Below are 14811 nucleotides of genomic sequence, written 5' to 3'. Positions count from 1 at the left end.
ATATAAAATTCATCTGTGTATTTGCAGAAATGACACAGGTGTGTTTGTGTCAGACATCGTCAAAGGAGGAATAGCAGATACAGATGGGAGATTGATGCAAGGAGACCAGATACTGACAGTGAATGGAGAAGATGTCCGAAATGCTAACCAGGAGGCAGTTGCAGCTTTGCTAAAGGTATTGGGAAAAGAGAAGATGGGTAAGAGTGAAAGATTGAGATGCAGATTTTTTGCAAGTTTTTAACTTTATTCAGACTGAGATCAGACTGTTAATGGGATGTCAGTGAGATGAGTTGTGGATCCAAATCTAAGCTTCCTGAAATCTAGAGCATTCATATTTTGATACTTTACCTGATAAAACTAGGAGTAATGATGGTGCAGAAAGCCATACATTTACAGGGTTTATAGAAGACCTTTACAGAGTACCATTACCTAAAACTACCAAAAACTTAACACTGTATTTTGTCGAACAAACTGATAACTGGTTAACTGTTTCACATTTTCAGAAAGTTATGCAGAACTGACTTTAAATGATGGAGAATTCAGCAGAGTAGTTGTGCCAAAAGTGACTGCTTTCGTAGTTTGTTTACAAGGGCCTGTAGTGATAGGACAAGAGGGAATGATTTAAACTAAAAGAGTAAGTTTAAATCAGTTGTTAGGCACAAATTCTTTAGTGTGAGAATGGTGAGGCACTGGAATAGGTTGCCCAGAAAAGGTGTGGATGCCCCATCCCTGGAACTGTTCAAGGCCAGGTTGGATGGGGCTCTGAGTAACCTGGTCTACTAGGAGAGGTTAATTTTTCTTTTGTTATATATGTTGTGTGCCACCTTATATCCATTAAATATTACAATGCATTTTTCAGGGACCAAGCATTTGGTATAAGAAACTGCTTTCTCAGAGTTTACTGAAGTAACTACCTGCAGCTCTTGGAGCCAATCTATTCGTGATAAATTTTTTGTTTCTGATGTTTTTCCCTTATTTCCAAATCAGAATGAAGTCAGATATACAATATTTCCTGTAGTCTGGCAGGAAGTTCAGCTGGTCAGCCAGCTTGTCTGTTTTTCAGTCCAGAGTTTTGAGACATGCTGCATGATAAGGATTCCACTGAGTCAGCATTTTAAATGGAGAACTGTTTCACTGGAAAAAAAATTATCAGATGCTAATTATAGCTGTCTCTTGGATACATAGGCACATGGTTATGCTCCTTAACACTCACATTCAAAGGTATATTTTTCCAGATCTTTTGGATTTATTGGGTAGGAGGAGTCCTGGGGGAGAACAGTGGTCAGAAAGCTGGAGATAGGAGGACTTCTGTATTCAGCATGTGCCCGTTAATGAGAATGCCAGAACAGGATCTGTGTTGTGACAATGAACTTGTTAGTATACTCTTCTTTGGTTATAATACTTTTCTATTCTTACATGACAGTTTTTTAGTTTTATTTAAGAACACAGCATTTCTTCTTCATATGCTGTACCTTTATGTCTCCTCTGAATAAAAATGCCATTTCATGTGGAAAGTTCCTTTCTTTTTGAGAAGCATTTTGGAGTATCTTACTGAAGATGCTTAGTTCCCATTTACCATTCTTGTATTAAAGTTTTAAGTACTTAATCATTGCTCAGTAGTACTTGTAATTAATTTTCATAGCCTTGAGAACTGGGCTTTTAAAATACCTTAGATTATTGTTAATAATTATTTTGTTTACATAGCATAAGTGGAATAAAGCATGGTCACTCACATGTAGGCAGTCACCACTTCCCATTCAGGTATCCATTCAGTTCTCATTCATGAGAGTAGGATCTAGGAGTAAATTGTCTTGGACTGCCTAAAATGTAATTTGCTAGAAAATAATTCTATAATCTTTGGAAAATTCCAGTGTATTTTAAGTAAAATGAGACAAATAGAATGTGTCATCGGTCTGAGCATTTTGCCTGTTCTTGCAGGGTTTCTTTTGAAGTATCCCTTAAAGTATGTGAAAAGATTATTAGCTTTTCCCCTCACTAGACTTAATGGACATTTCAAATGGAAGCATTTAGGGAGAGAGAAAGGTGTAATAAAACTAAATGGGAATTGATTTATTCACAAGTTCTGTTGGAAAGTATTACCTCCTACTTTCACACATTATATAAAATCTCATTTGTGGGTTTGCGTATTTGTGAGGATGTGGTAATTTTAGATACATATTTCCTCAATATTCCATTTGGAATAAGAGTTGTCCATATGGTTTAATACAACTAAATTCATACAAGCAAAGAATGGTTTTGCCTGAGCTTTGATCAAGTCTTTTCCAGGACTTAGAGAAGTCAACATTACTTATGAAATAAAAAGCGATGAAGCGATAAATCTTTTTTAGTGTCACTCCTCAGAGAATAGCAACAGAATATGAGGCATTGAAACCTTGTTTGAATGGGTATGTCTGGTTGGTTTTGATATATTCGCCTGTTACTGTGAATTTTTCTGACAAATGCATGAATCTCTCTTAAGATAATAAAGTTAAAACACGATAAATAAAGGCAACCTCATGTATTATTAAGTTCTTTGAATGCAGAAGTTTACACTGACAAATTCCCAGTAAAAGGAAAAAAAACCAAAACAGCAACAAAACTGATATTTCTGTATTAATACATTGCAGATTGATGTTTTCTTTTGACACTACTTGTATTATGTTGAAAGTCGAATTTTCTTTGCCTTTTTTGTGATAATAACGTCTCTGTTTTTTCAAAATAATGTCTTGATTTTTAAATATTTAATTGCAGGGTGAATGTCCTCCTGAGACATGCATTTTATGTAGACTCAATATCGTAGTGAAAATCTTAAAGGGTAGTGAAAGAACTTTCCAATGTGTAATCAGTCCATATCACCCAGCTTATTGCTGGGAGTCAAATGCAGAAACTTCACTTAAACTATAGATGTTTAGGAAATTTTCTGCCCAAAATTTCTTTAGTTATGTTGGTGTCTATGCAGAGTAACAGATGATTTCAAAAGTTTGAGAGAGATGAGGAACTTCCAGTTCAATTACCATGTTCTCGGTCATATCAAGAGAACTAATGATTAAGACTTCAAGGTGTTACGCTGGTTTTAGTTTTTATTGTGAAAATTATATGTTGACATTGTAATTCAGAAGCTACTCCTTATTAAGTGCAGTGGAATAGAATTAGTATTCTTGTGTGATTTTCATATCTGCATTATAATACTAATTGATACAGTATAAAAAATGTATCCTGTTCAGTATTCAGTATCACGGTGTACTTTGTGTGTCTCTGATCCTGCCATGGACTCTGTCAGCAAAGTGCTCATTGCAGGGTTGCTAGTCCATAATTCTTATCTCTGTCCATTTTTTTTTCTTCTTCCACTTTCTAGAAAGTCACTTAAATGTTGTAGGTTTTAGTCTTGTAGACAGAAGAGAAGTGTTACAAGTGACTGTTTGTTTAGTGTTCCTTAGGTACAGTAAGACTAGAGGTTGGAAGAATAAAAGCTGGGCCATTTCACTCTGAGAGGAGAACATCCCAGGGCAGCCAGGTATGTAACTATAAAACTGGTTAGTTTAGGAGAAATAATGTTAAATAATGAAAGCAAATAGAAAGATAGGTTTTATGATTACAATTATTTTTCACATACCTGATCCAAGATTGAGAAATTTTGCAGCTTTTCAGTAGCCAGTTTATATGTTCAGCTTAGCATATTGTATCTGTTATAGACAGGATCCAGCCAAAACTGTAATCCAGAAATGACTTTGCTGCAGGCTCCAGCCTGGAAGCACAAAGAACTCCAATTCTCACCAATACCAGAAGAAGTTAGAGTCAACTTTAAACCTTTAGTTACTTTCAGAGTAGTTGGCATGCAGTGGAGTACTGCTTCAGTAAGCTTAGGGAATTTCTCCATTCCTTGCATGTTCTTACTGTAATCTTGGCCACCAGAAGCAGGAAACCTGTCCCCTTTCCATCACACTTCTCTTATTTATTTTATTGTTGGTTTGATGGTGGATTGTTACAACCTCCCATCAGTTTCTGCATTTGAACGTACTGCATCAGTTTCTGCATTTGAAAGCACCTTCCATAGCATAGCAGCTCACACTGTGATTGTTTCCAGTAGGAGCTGCAGTTCTTAGAACTCACAAATTACCGTAAGAACTTTCTCTGGTTGTGAGCTGGGGATGAAAATTATCAAGTATTAAATATAAATAGTTTGAGACACAATTAAACAGTTTCCAGTGAGCAGGTTAAGACTAGATAAGACTAAAATGTTAGGCTTTCTTAAAAATTAGTATTGCTAAACAACATGGAAACATGCAGACTCTGGTTGGTCTTATTCTAAGGTGAAGCTCAAAATGTTGAATGTTTTGAAGAGTGTCGCAGTCAGTGAACTAGTCTCACTGGGAGCCATGTTGTTCCTTTACTTGCCCTGCAAGTATAGTGTCTCAGTTTTGGAGACAAAACTTCAGGAGGAAAGGGCCTCCCCTTTTCCTCCACCAATAAGACAAGTGGTTCACAAGAAGTGGAAGTGGGAAAAAACCCCCAAACTGTTTATTAACACACAAACAAAACAGGGTAGAACAGGATTAAAAAAAACTTCAAAATACAACAAATTCCCGGAGAGGGAACAGACACGCGGGCTCGGACCAGCCAGGGTTGCCCCCACAGGCTCCCCAGACCAGTGAGGAGGGAAGGGAGGCAGTCAGGCAAGGGGAAGGAAAGGGAAAAAAGAACAAGAAAAAACCAACAGAACCTTTTCCCAGCCAGCTGGAACACAAAGGAAACCAAAAAGCAGCACAGCGCTCCCGGTGCGCTCCCTCCCAAGCCGCGCTGAGCCTCCCAAGCCCTTGGGCTGAACTGTTCCACTGCCCCCCGGGTCCATCTTAAAGGCACAGCACCCTTGGGCATTGAGTGGACAGTTAAGGAATAAAGCGGCTTCATAACATCACCCCAGGACATACCACCGCTTATTTGATACCGTCTGCTCAATGCCCAAATTAATACATTTCAACTTTAAACATACACGTTTATACATATATACATGACTATATACAAACAGTGGCAGCAGCCTTCGACAAACATACATAGACATTCAAACATTACAAGCAGTTCTCGTCCAACATCAAATCTCCCTGCGGTACACAACGTGTTTCTCCATCCTTCTGCATTATGCACCATGTGCAACCTGGCCCCTGAGCAAAGACAACCCCATGGATGTGTTTGTCTTTACGGAGTAATCCAAACAAATTTTCCCAGGAGTCCCCTGACATGCACTGCTGGGACTTTGTCTCCATCTACTGTATGCAGGGGTTCAGATTGGGCAGGCTCTGCTCAGTTGGTGGAGCCTTGGGTGTTCACCAACCATGTGGCCTTAGCTAAATGCATCTCCCAGTTTTTAAAAGTTCCCCCACCCAGTGCCTTCAGTGGTTTTGAGCAGGCCATTGCACTGTTCCACTTTGCCTGCCACTGGTGCATGGTAAGGGATGTGGTACAGCCACTCAATGCCATGTTCCCTAGCTCAGGTGTTTATAAGGCCATTCTTGAAATGAGTCCCATTGTCAGATTCAATTCTCTCAGGGGTGCCATGCCTCCAAAGGACTTGCTTTTCCAGGCCCAGGATGGTGTTCCGGGCAGTAGCATGAGGCACAGGGTAGGTCTCCATCCATCCAGTGGTGGCTTCTACCATTGTGAGCACATAGCGCTTGCCTTGGCGGGTTTGAGGCAGTGTGATGTAATCAATCTGCCAGGCCTCCCCATACTTGTATTTGGACCATCACCTACCAAACCACAGGGGCTTCACCCGCTTGGCCTGCTTGATCGCAGCGCATGTCTCACAATCATGGATCACCTGGGAGATACTGTCCATGGTTAGATCCACCCCTCGGTCTCGTGCCCACCTATAGGTGGCATCTCTGCCTTGATGGCCTGAGATATCATGGGCCCATTGAGCTAGGAAAAACTCTCCCTTGTGCTGCCAATCCAAGTCTATTTTTGACACCTCCATCTTCACAGCCTGATCTACTTGTTTGTTGTTTTGGTGTTCCTCATCAGCCCAACTCCTGGGGACATGAGCATCTACATGATGGACTCTCATGGGTAGCTTCTCTACCCGAGTGGCAATATCTTTCCACTCCTCAGCAGCCCAGATTGGTTTTCCTCTATGCTGCCAGTTGGCATTTTTCCATGTTTCCAGCCACACCCACAGAGCATTGGCTACCATCCACAAATCAGTGTAAAGGTAGAGCTTTGGCCACTTCTCTCCTCAGCAATGTCTAGAGCCAACTGGATACCTTTGAGTTCAGCAAGTTGGCTCGATCCACCTTCTCCCTCAGTGGCTTCTGCAGCCTGTCATGTGGGACTCTATAGAGCAACTTTCCACTTCTGTTTCATCCCTATGATGCGACAAGAACCATCAGTGAAAAGAGCGTAGCGTGTGTCTTCTGATGGCAGCTGGTTGTATGGTGGAGCTTCTTCAGTATGCGTCACTTACTCTGGTTCCTCTTCATCAGTGAGACCAAAGCTTTCACCTTCAGGCCAATTTGTGATTATTTCTAAGATCCCAGGGCAATTTGGGTTTCCAATACAGGGACATTGTGTTACGAGGGCAATCCACTTGCTCCATGTGGCATCGGTGGCATGGTGGGTAGAGGGAACCTTTCCTTTAGACATCCATCCCAGCACCGGTAGTCGGGGTGCCAGGAGGAGTTGTGCTTCAGTGCAGATTACTTCTGAGGCATCTTGGATTCCTTCATAGGCTGCCAAGATTTCCTTCCCTGTTGGGGTGTAGTTGGCTTCAGACCCTCTGTAGCTTCAGCTCCAGAATCCCAGTGGTCGGCCCCGAGTCTCACCAGACACCTTCTGCCAAAGGCTCCAGGACAGGCCATGGCTCCCGGCTGCAGAGTAGAGCACGTTCTTCACTTCTGGTCCTGTCCTGACTGGGCCAAGGGCTACTGCATGGGCGATCTCCTGCTTGATGTGGGCAAAGGCTTGTTGCTGTTCAGGGGCCCCATGGAAATTGTTCTTTTTGCGGGTAACCAGATAGAGAGGGCTCACAGTCTGGCTGTACTCAGGAATATGCATCCTCCAAAAACCTATGGCACCTAGGAAAGCTTCTGTTTGCTTTTTGTTGGTTGGTGGAGACATCGCAGTGATCTTATTGATGACCTCAGTGAAAATCTGATGCCATCCATCTTGCCATTTCACTCCCAGGAACTGGATCTCTTGGGCAGGTCCCTTGACTTAGCTCTTCTTGATGGCAAAACTGGCTTCCAGGAGAATCTCGATGATTTTCTTGCCTTTCTCAAACACTTCGGTTGCGGTGCTCCCCCACACAATGATGTCATCAATGTACTGCAGATGTTCTGGAGCCTCACCCTTTTCCAGTGCTGTCTGGATCAGTCCATGGCAGATGGTGGGACTGTGCTTCCACCCCTGGGGCAGTCGGTTCCAGGTGTACTGCACGCCCCTCCAGGTGAAGGCAAACTGAGGCCTGCACTTTGCTGCCAGAGGAATGGAGAAAAATGCATTAACAATGTCAATAGTGGCGTACCACTTCGCTGCCTTGGACTCCAACTCATACTGGAGCTCCAACATGTCCGGCACAGCAGCGCTCAGTGGTGGAGTCACGTCATTCAAGGCACGATAGTCCACAGTCAATCTCCATTCCCCACCAGACTTGCGCACAGGCCAGATGGGGCTGTTGAAGGGTGAGTGGATCTTGCTGATCACCCCTTGGCTCTCCAGCTCACGGATCATCTTGTGGATGGGAATCACAGCATCTCGATTTGTCCAATACTGCCAGCGTGCACTGTCAAGGTGGCAATTGGCACTCACTGCTCTTCTCCCTTCAGAAGCCCAACTGCAGGATTCTCGTTCAGGCCATGCAAGGTGTTCAATTGCCTAATGCCCTCTGCCTCCACAGCAGTGTACTAGTTTGAAAACAAACCAGTGGGAGGCACCAAGTCAGAATAACAATTTAATGGGGAAATTAAAGAAAAGGAAAAAAAAGAAAACACTGGTTCAAACTGACAGAGTCAAGATACAACCTGACATCCTGTTAGTCAGGGTGGTGGTAGCAGTCTGGTAGAATGGTGGCTGCAGCCCTCTGAAGCGGTGATCCTGTAGAAAAGAGGGTCTGCTCTTCCTCAGAAGGTCCAGTGGTGGCTGTGTAGCTCCTGTCCTCTGGAAATCCAGTGGAAAGGTTGTCTGGTGTTCAGAATCTCAGAATATATCCAGGATGGAATGCTTGGTTCCTCCCTCTGGGTGGAGCATCTCACAATGGGATGATGAGTCATGAGGCCGAGTGTTGATTAGGCTCATTAACAGAAGATGGTCCAGAGAGAGTTATCTCTGAGTCATGGGGCAGGGCATTGATGGGCCATTAACAGAGAGATAGTCTGGGGGGAGGAGGCAAGGAAACACTGCCCCACCTGATTTCAACAGCTCATGAGGATGCTAATAGAATACACTGCAACCCAGGGCAGCAGCTATTCCAAAGGCCCACCTGAGTTCCTTCGGGTCTTTGAAATACCCACTCCGGGGAAAATCTACGCCCAGAATACACAGAGCCTGTGGGCCAGTCACAATAGGATGTTTCTTCCACTGCTTTCCAATTAGGCTCACGTCGGCTTCAAGCAGTGCAAACTGCTGCGATCCCCCTGTCACTCCAGAAAGAGAAACCAGTTCTGCCCCCACGTGTCTCAATGGAATCAAGGTGCACTGCCCGCCCGTGTCAACCAAGGCTTCATATTTCTGTGGTTCTGATGTGCCAGGCCATCGGACCCACACTGTCCAAAAGATCCGATTTTCCCTGGCCTCTCCCTGGTTAGAGGCAGGGCCCCTCTAGTCCTGGTTATCATTCGAAACTTGAGCTACTTCCCTTCTGGTGGGACTCCTTCTCTCAGCATTACCATCCTTCAATTCATCACCTGTGCTGCCAGGACAGAAGTTGATTTTCCATCCCACCTCCTCATGTCTTCCCCACTGTCACACAGGAAGAACCACAGTTCAACTCTTGAGGTGCACCCTCTCTCCCTAGCTGTGGGAGATCTGCTTCTGGTAACAGGGCCTCTGGTCTGCACTGATGCAATTTGGAGAAGGTCCTCTTTCAGCTCCTTCCTGAGTTTCTGATGAGTCTTGTCCATCCTATCTTCCATCTTCTGTATGGTCTCTGACAGACTCTTTTCCACAGCTGCAATTCTTGCTTGTGTTGGGCCGTGCACAGTGTCTGCATACGCCCAGAGCCTCCTCACCATAGGACTCACTGTCTCATCCCTGTCATTCCATGTCATCACTGCCAAAGCAGGGACATATTCTGGTGGTGCATGTTGTGCAAGTTTCAGCCACATCACTGGTGTGCATTTTACCATGTCAGGGCTCCTAATTGCTTGGTCATCTGGGAATATGATCTCTATCACCGCCAGTTCTCTCAGGCATTGAATCCCTTGTTCCATGGCCTTCCAGGGATTTTGCTGCAGCTGGAGATCTTCCCGGCACAGGTATCTTTCCTTCACACTTCTTAAGAGCCGTGTTCAGGGACTGAGAGCTTCAGGGTCACTTGTCATCCCTTGGTCAATACTTAAATCACATGGCAGGGACCCCAAATGCCTCGCTTCAGTGCCATCCAGAACTGTACCATTGCCTGCAGCGTCCCAGATTCAGACCATCCAACTTAATACAGTTTTATCAGGCCATCAGGTATAATCCTTCCTCAGGGTAGGAAGGCTCTCTATGGACAGGGACTCAGTAATGATCTCAGGTTCCAATTCCTCTGCTGGCTGTGAAGGTCCTGACTGCCCATCATCATCCACTGGGCAAATGGATTTGGCTTTGTGTTTCTTTCTCTGGACAGGGGCAATTGTTATTGGTTTAGGCTCCCCATCTGCTTTAGCTGCAGCTGGAGTGGTTGGGGTGTATGCTGGCTTATTCTTCTGCCCCTCTGGCTGTATCTTCTGCCCTACAGTATCTAACAGCGTGTGTTAAGTGTTAGCCAGGACCCAGCACATGGCAATGAGCTTTTCCTTTTCATCAGCATTGGCATTGCAGTTTTCCTTCAGATACTTCCCCACCTCAGCTGGATTCTGAATTCGTTGAGGGGGGAAGTTCTAGGCTATTGGGTCAGAAAACTGCTTCAGGGTCTGGCCTATGTCCTCCCATACCCCACAACACTTAGGATTTTCTACAACTGGGGCTGGTGTCTGCGCAACCCCTCTGGAAATCTCCACCCTTATTTTAGACTACATATTTTACTTATTTTAAGCTGGAGACTACATAGAGGAACCCTGCTAGATAACATAAGAAAATGGTATCTTTAACATCCAGGGGAAACTGGACACTTTCAAAAGGTGACGTGCCAGATATGAAAGGGAAGAAGGAGATGAAGGGCTGGGAATTATCATCCTGTGCTTTTCCCCTAACAAACTGGGTGTAATTGCTAATACATTCCAAAAGGAAACTACCAAGGCCAGAATGGAAAAACAACATGACATACACATTCTCGATGGTTTCTATTACTTCCATCAAACTTCAGGAAATCACTAGCATCAGGCATATTAAAATGGCAGCCCTGCTTCTTATTCCTGACTTATAAAAGGTGTAAGCCAGGGAGCTGCCTGCCCATAGCTGTGGACACGTACTTTTGGTTAGGTTCCACAGAAAAATTATTAAATCAGACTGCATGGTCTTACTGCTATAGTTCAATACAAAGTGATTCAAAGCAAAATGTTGGTGGGTTGTTTGTTTGTTTGTTTGTTTTTTTCCACTTTCACGTGCCCCTTAAGTTGGGCGCCAAATTTATGTCTTGGTTTTTGAGACAAAAGTTCAGGAGGAAAGGGCCTCCCCTTTTCCTCCACCAGTAAGACAAGTGGGTCATAAGGAGTGAAAGTGGGAAAAAGAAACCAAACTGTTTATTAACACACAAACAGAACGGTAGAACAGGATAAAAAAAACCCCTCAAAATACAACAAATTCCTGGAGAGGGAACAGACACGCGGGCTCAGACCAGCCGAGGCCACCCTGCGGGGCCACCCCCACAGGCTCCCCAGACCAGTGAGGAGGGAAGGGAGGCAGTGAGGCAAGGGGAAGGAAAGGGGAAAAAAGAACAAGAAAAAACCAACAGAACCTTTTCCCAGCCAGCTGGAACACAAAGGAAACCAAAAAGCAGCACAGCGCTCCTGGCGAACTCCCTCCCAAGCCCCCGAGCCCTTGGGCTGAACCGTTCCACCGCCCCCTTGGCCCCGTGGCTCCAGCCCCGCCCCCGGGTCCCTCTTAAAGGCACAGCGTCCTTGGGCATTGAGCGGACAGTTAAGGAATAAAGTGGCTTCATAACATCACCCCAGCACATATAGTGAAAGTCTTTCTGGAAATTGTGCAGGTGAGGCTGAGTGGAGAGCCTCATCTTAGTTGTAGCTGATGCAGTAGGTGAACATTTGAGAGCCCACGTGAGGATGTACTGAGATCTGTCTTTTGTATTCTGTCCTTACTGTGGTACTTGTGGCTAACTTGCATTAGAAGTTCTCTGTAAGGTGATAGAAGGTGCAAATACCAGGGCCTTGTTGGGCCGTCAGAAGAAGCACTTCAAAGCTTTGCATGGGGTTGTAGACATACAGTTTCCATTGGTCTAATGATGTTTCAAAAAGGAGCTGTCTAGTGTGACCAAAAAGTATGTGGAGTTCTCTGACTCAGTTTTAACTGGGCACAGAAAAAATAAAATACTGCAGAAAAGACACTGAAGTGTATTTTACAAGTTACAGTTTTACTTTTAGTAGCTGGGTCAGTGAAGCTCCTCTCTAATCCCACTTTAACACTGTGTGTAGGTCAGTGAAGGAAGTGGCAGTCTCTCATCGTTCAGTTTCCCAGTTTCTGGGCCCAGCGCACCTGAGGTCTTTGAAAGTGGCCTAAAGAAGAATACCAGTAAGTTGGAGAGTTTTTTAGTGCGTTCAGTGTTTTATACGTGTGAACTGGTAACTGAAATCTTTCTGTTAAAATGTTATAACTACATGATGCAGGCCTCAAAATGATTCATTAGTCAGTAAAACGCTGCAGAAGTGGTTACTGCTCGGTACATCATACATATCTTGTAGTAGCTCTTTATAAAAGGAGCTAGCAACTTCTTATGTCAGCGGTTTAGATACTGACAATCTAAGTTGAGCCATAATTTTATATTTAATCTAAATACATTGTATGACACGCTGTCTCATTCACAGAAATCTAGATACATGTGGAATAGCTGTCTCATGCTTAAATTTAGAACAAAGTTACTTCTGATAAAAGTATTTCTGGAAAATAATAAGTTTTTTTCTATTCTATTTGAGCACGCTTAGGAGTCTTATTCCAAAAGCTATTTAAATAGAGAGAACTGTTGCTTCTTTCATCTATTCTAGAAGTATTTCAATCCAATTAATGTAATGACAGCCACTATCAAAATCAGATTAAAATATGTGTAACAAACAAGCAGAAAGTTAGAATCATCATAGTGATTTGGATAACTTTATTGGAAAAGTTTTTTAGGAATGCTAGTTTAACTTTTTTTTAAAATTTATTTTAATTCCTTTGACAGCAGCTTCTGAAATACAGGGACTAAGGACAGTTGAAATAAAAAAGGTAAGTTGTAGCATGCAGTGGCATATATCAGGAATAGGTTTTGTAGATGTTGTCAATAGGTTCTTTACGGAATGGAAGAAGTCTAGGCCTACTCATTGTTTTTGGAAATTAATTTGTCTGTCTTTTCAGTTCAGGACTGCACTATCTCCACTGCCTATATTTTTATGTAAAATAGTGGGACTTATGCTATCATGTTTTGTGAGCTGTGTTGAAAGCAAAAGAAGGAAGAGATACTGGGACCTAATTTTATCATTACCAGATTGAGTCAAATGCAGGCTCTGTTTTGGTAAAGTCAGGGGAATTGTACCAAAGTTGGAAGGCTGTTTTTTGGTATTTGATATTTTTCTTCACACATATTTTTAATGAGTAGGTTCTTGCATGACAGCTGCCAGGTTTTCAAGTGTGAAATTCAGTCACCTTCATTATGCGTGTGAGCTTAGTCACAGACTGCTTCTTATTTTCCAAAATATTTATATTTATTTGTCCTTGGTTGGCATCTAGTGCACTTGATTATATAGATTGTATTCAGCCATTCTCTTTTTACAGTAAAATCTGCAAATACTAGTTTTCAATAGCAGTTTGTACAGTGAGGTATTTGGGTGTGGTGCAGTGGTAAACAGCTGGTTTTGCTCTTCAACATTTGGGCACTAGGGGGAGCATAAAGACTAATTCTAGTCTTCAGGAGATTCAATGATAGGATATTCATATAGACTGTACTAAGGACAGCAATCCCATCTCATTGGTTTTCCTTGCTCAGACCTCTGTGCTGACACTAAGAGTCAGGTGCTGAATTCTCTAAGTATTTAGTTTGGTTAAGATAAAACACACAACTCAATCAGCAAATTTTCACCTATGACTGAGAAGAAGAAACATCCATTCTGGTCTCTCTGCTTTCTTGAAGTGATGCAAAGCATATAAGCTTAAAAACTGGCTTGACACAGGAATTCTGATTTTCATAAAATAGGGGTTTAGCGATCTTTTGAGGTAAGCCTGCAATTCTCTGTGTTTTTCTTTCCAGAAAAATCTAATCTTTTTTTAATTGCTGTAACAGAGCCCTGCAGACTCACTAGGAGTGAGCATTGCTGGAGGTGTAGGAAGTCCTCTTGGAGATGTTCCTATATTTATTGCCATGATGCACCCGAATGGAGTTGCAGCTCTGACTCAAAAATTAAGAGTAAGTTAATAATTAAAAAGTCTGTAAAGATTGCATGGCAAATGCACCATAATTACTCTAGACAGTAAGTCAGCAGTTCAGTGATACCGTTTTAAGTGCTTCAGGCTGTGCGAAGAATTCTTGCTGTTTGGATTGATGAAACAGTAACTCAGATCGGTAGCATAGGAAAGTATAATTGCCAGCATGTGCTAAAGTAATCTTGGACCGCAGAGTTAGTCAGCTTGTGAAAATTTAAAGCATAGGAAGTGGTTCAGAAGGATGCATTCTGTAAACGAGTGCCACTGCTGAGTGTGGTGGTGATTCCTACAAATGTAGGTGTGCAGTCTGTTTTCTCTCTCATGTTTCCTATGCTTAGGATAGAGAGAGCACTTTTTAGGCTATGAGTTAGAGTGGGAGATTTTATCTGAAACTGTACTTAAATGTATACTGTATCCAATCTGCATCAGAGGTGGTTGTATTTGACTCAGGTTTCTTGGAAAATGGTCAGTGTTATTTCAAGATGAAGTCAAAGAGAATCTCTGATGATAATTTGCTACTTCAGTCTATCTGTCTTCAGGTGACATGCAAAATGCATCTCTGGTTTTTAACATGTATGTTTCTAGAGTTTTAGGATCAATTCTGTAAAGCATCTTTACTTTTTACACTGAATACACTAAACCAGTGTATTTTGCTAATTCTAATGTTGAATTGCCTACCTTTGTACTGGGTTATTTTGTAGTTCAAAGATTATTTGCTTTCAAGAGGAAATTTACTATGAATTTACAATTGCTTCTCTCTTTCTTTGTACCCTAATATCACTGATAAAATCTAGCTAAATGTGAATGCACAGATCTGCTATTGTTGGAAGTGACAAATCTATGTAACTGAGTTAGATTTTCTATGTTTTCTTCTGTAGGTTGGGGACAGGATTGTTAGCATCTGTGGAACATCTACGGAGGGCATGACTCATTCCCAAGCTGTTAATATCTTAAAAAATGCTTCAGGCACTATTGAGTTGCAGGTAAAAAAATCCTCAATGACATTTTGAATTTTTTCTGAATACTGTTTTGCCAGCTGCTACAATGAATTAT

The 14811-nt window shown here is 42.6% G+C and overlaps 1 protein-coding gene across 8 annotated transcripts in view; it reads left to right on the top strand.

Annotated features, from left to right (window-relative positions):
• Nucleotides 1–14811, top strand: part of MPDZ (multiple PDZ domain crumbs cell polarity complex component) — a 102806-nt gene that overhangs the window by 83883 nt on the left and 4112 nt on the right. For 7 of the 8 annotated variants that reach the window (XM_082301620.1, XM_082301617.1, XM_082301622.1 and 4 more), the window contains 6 exons: nucleotides 28–175; nucleotides 3428–3514; nucleotides 11781–11877; nucleotides 12524–12567; nucleotides 13619–13741; nucleotides 14637–14741. In XM_082301620.1, coding sequence (XP_082157746.1) covers nucleotides 28–175; nucleotides 3428–3514; nucleotides 11781–11877; nucleotides 12524–12567; nucleotides 13619–13741; nucleotides 14637–14741 — 604 coding nt within the window. The remainder of the gene's footprint in view (nucleotides 1–27; nucleotides 176–3427; nucleotides 3515–11780; nucleotides 11878–12523; nucleotides 12568–13618; nucleotides 13742–14636; nucleotides 14742–14811) is intronic. The other variant, XM_082301616.1, reaches the window with a different exon arrangement.

This window comes from Coloeus monedula (assembly GCF_965178545.1).
Source record: "Coloeus monedula genome assembly, chromosome: Z".
NCBI lineage: Eukaryota > Metazoa > Chordata > Aves > Passeriformes > Corvidae > Coloeus > Coloeus monedula.
This window is presented reverse-complemented; position numbering and strand designations above follow the sequence as displayed.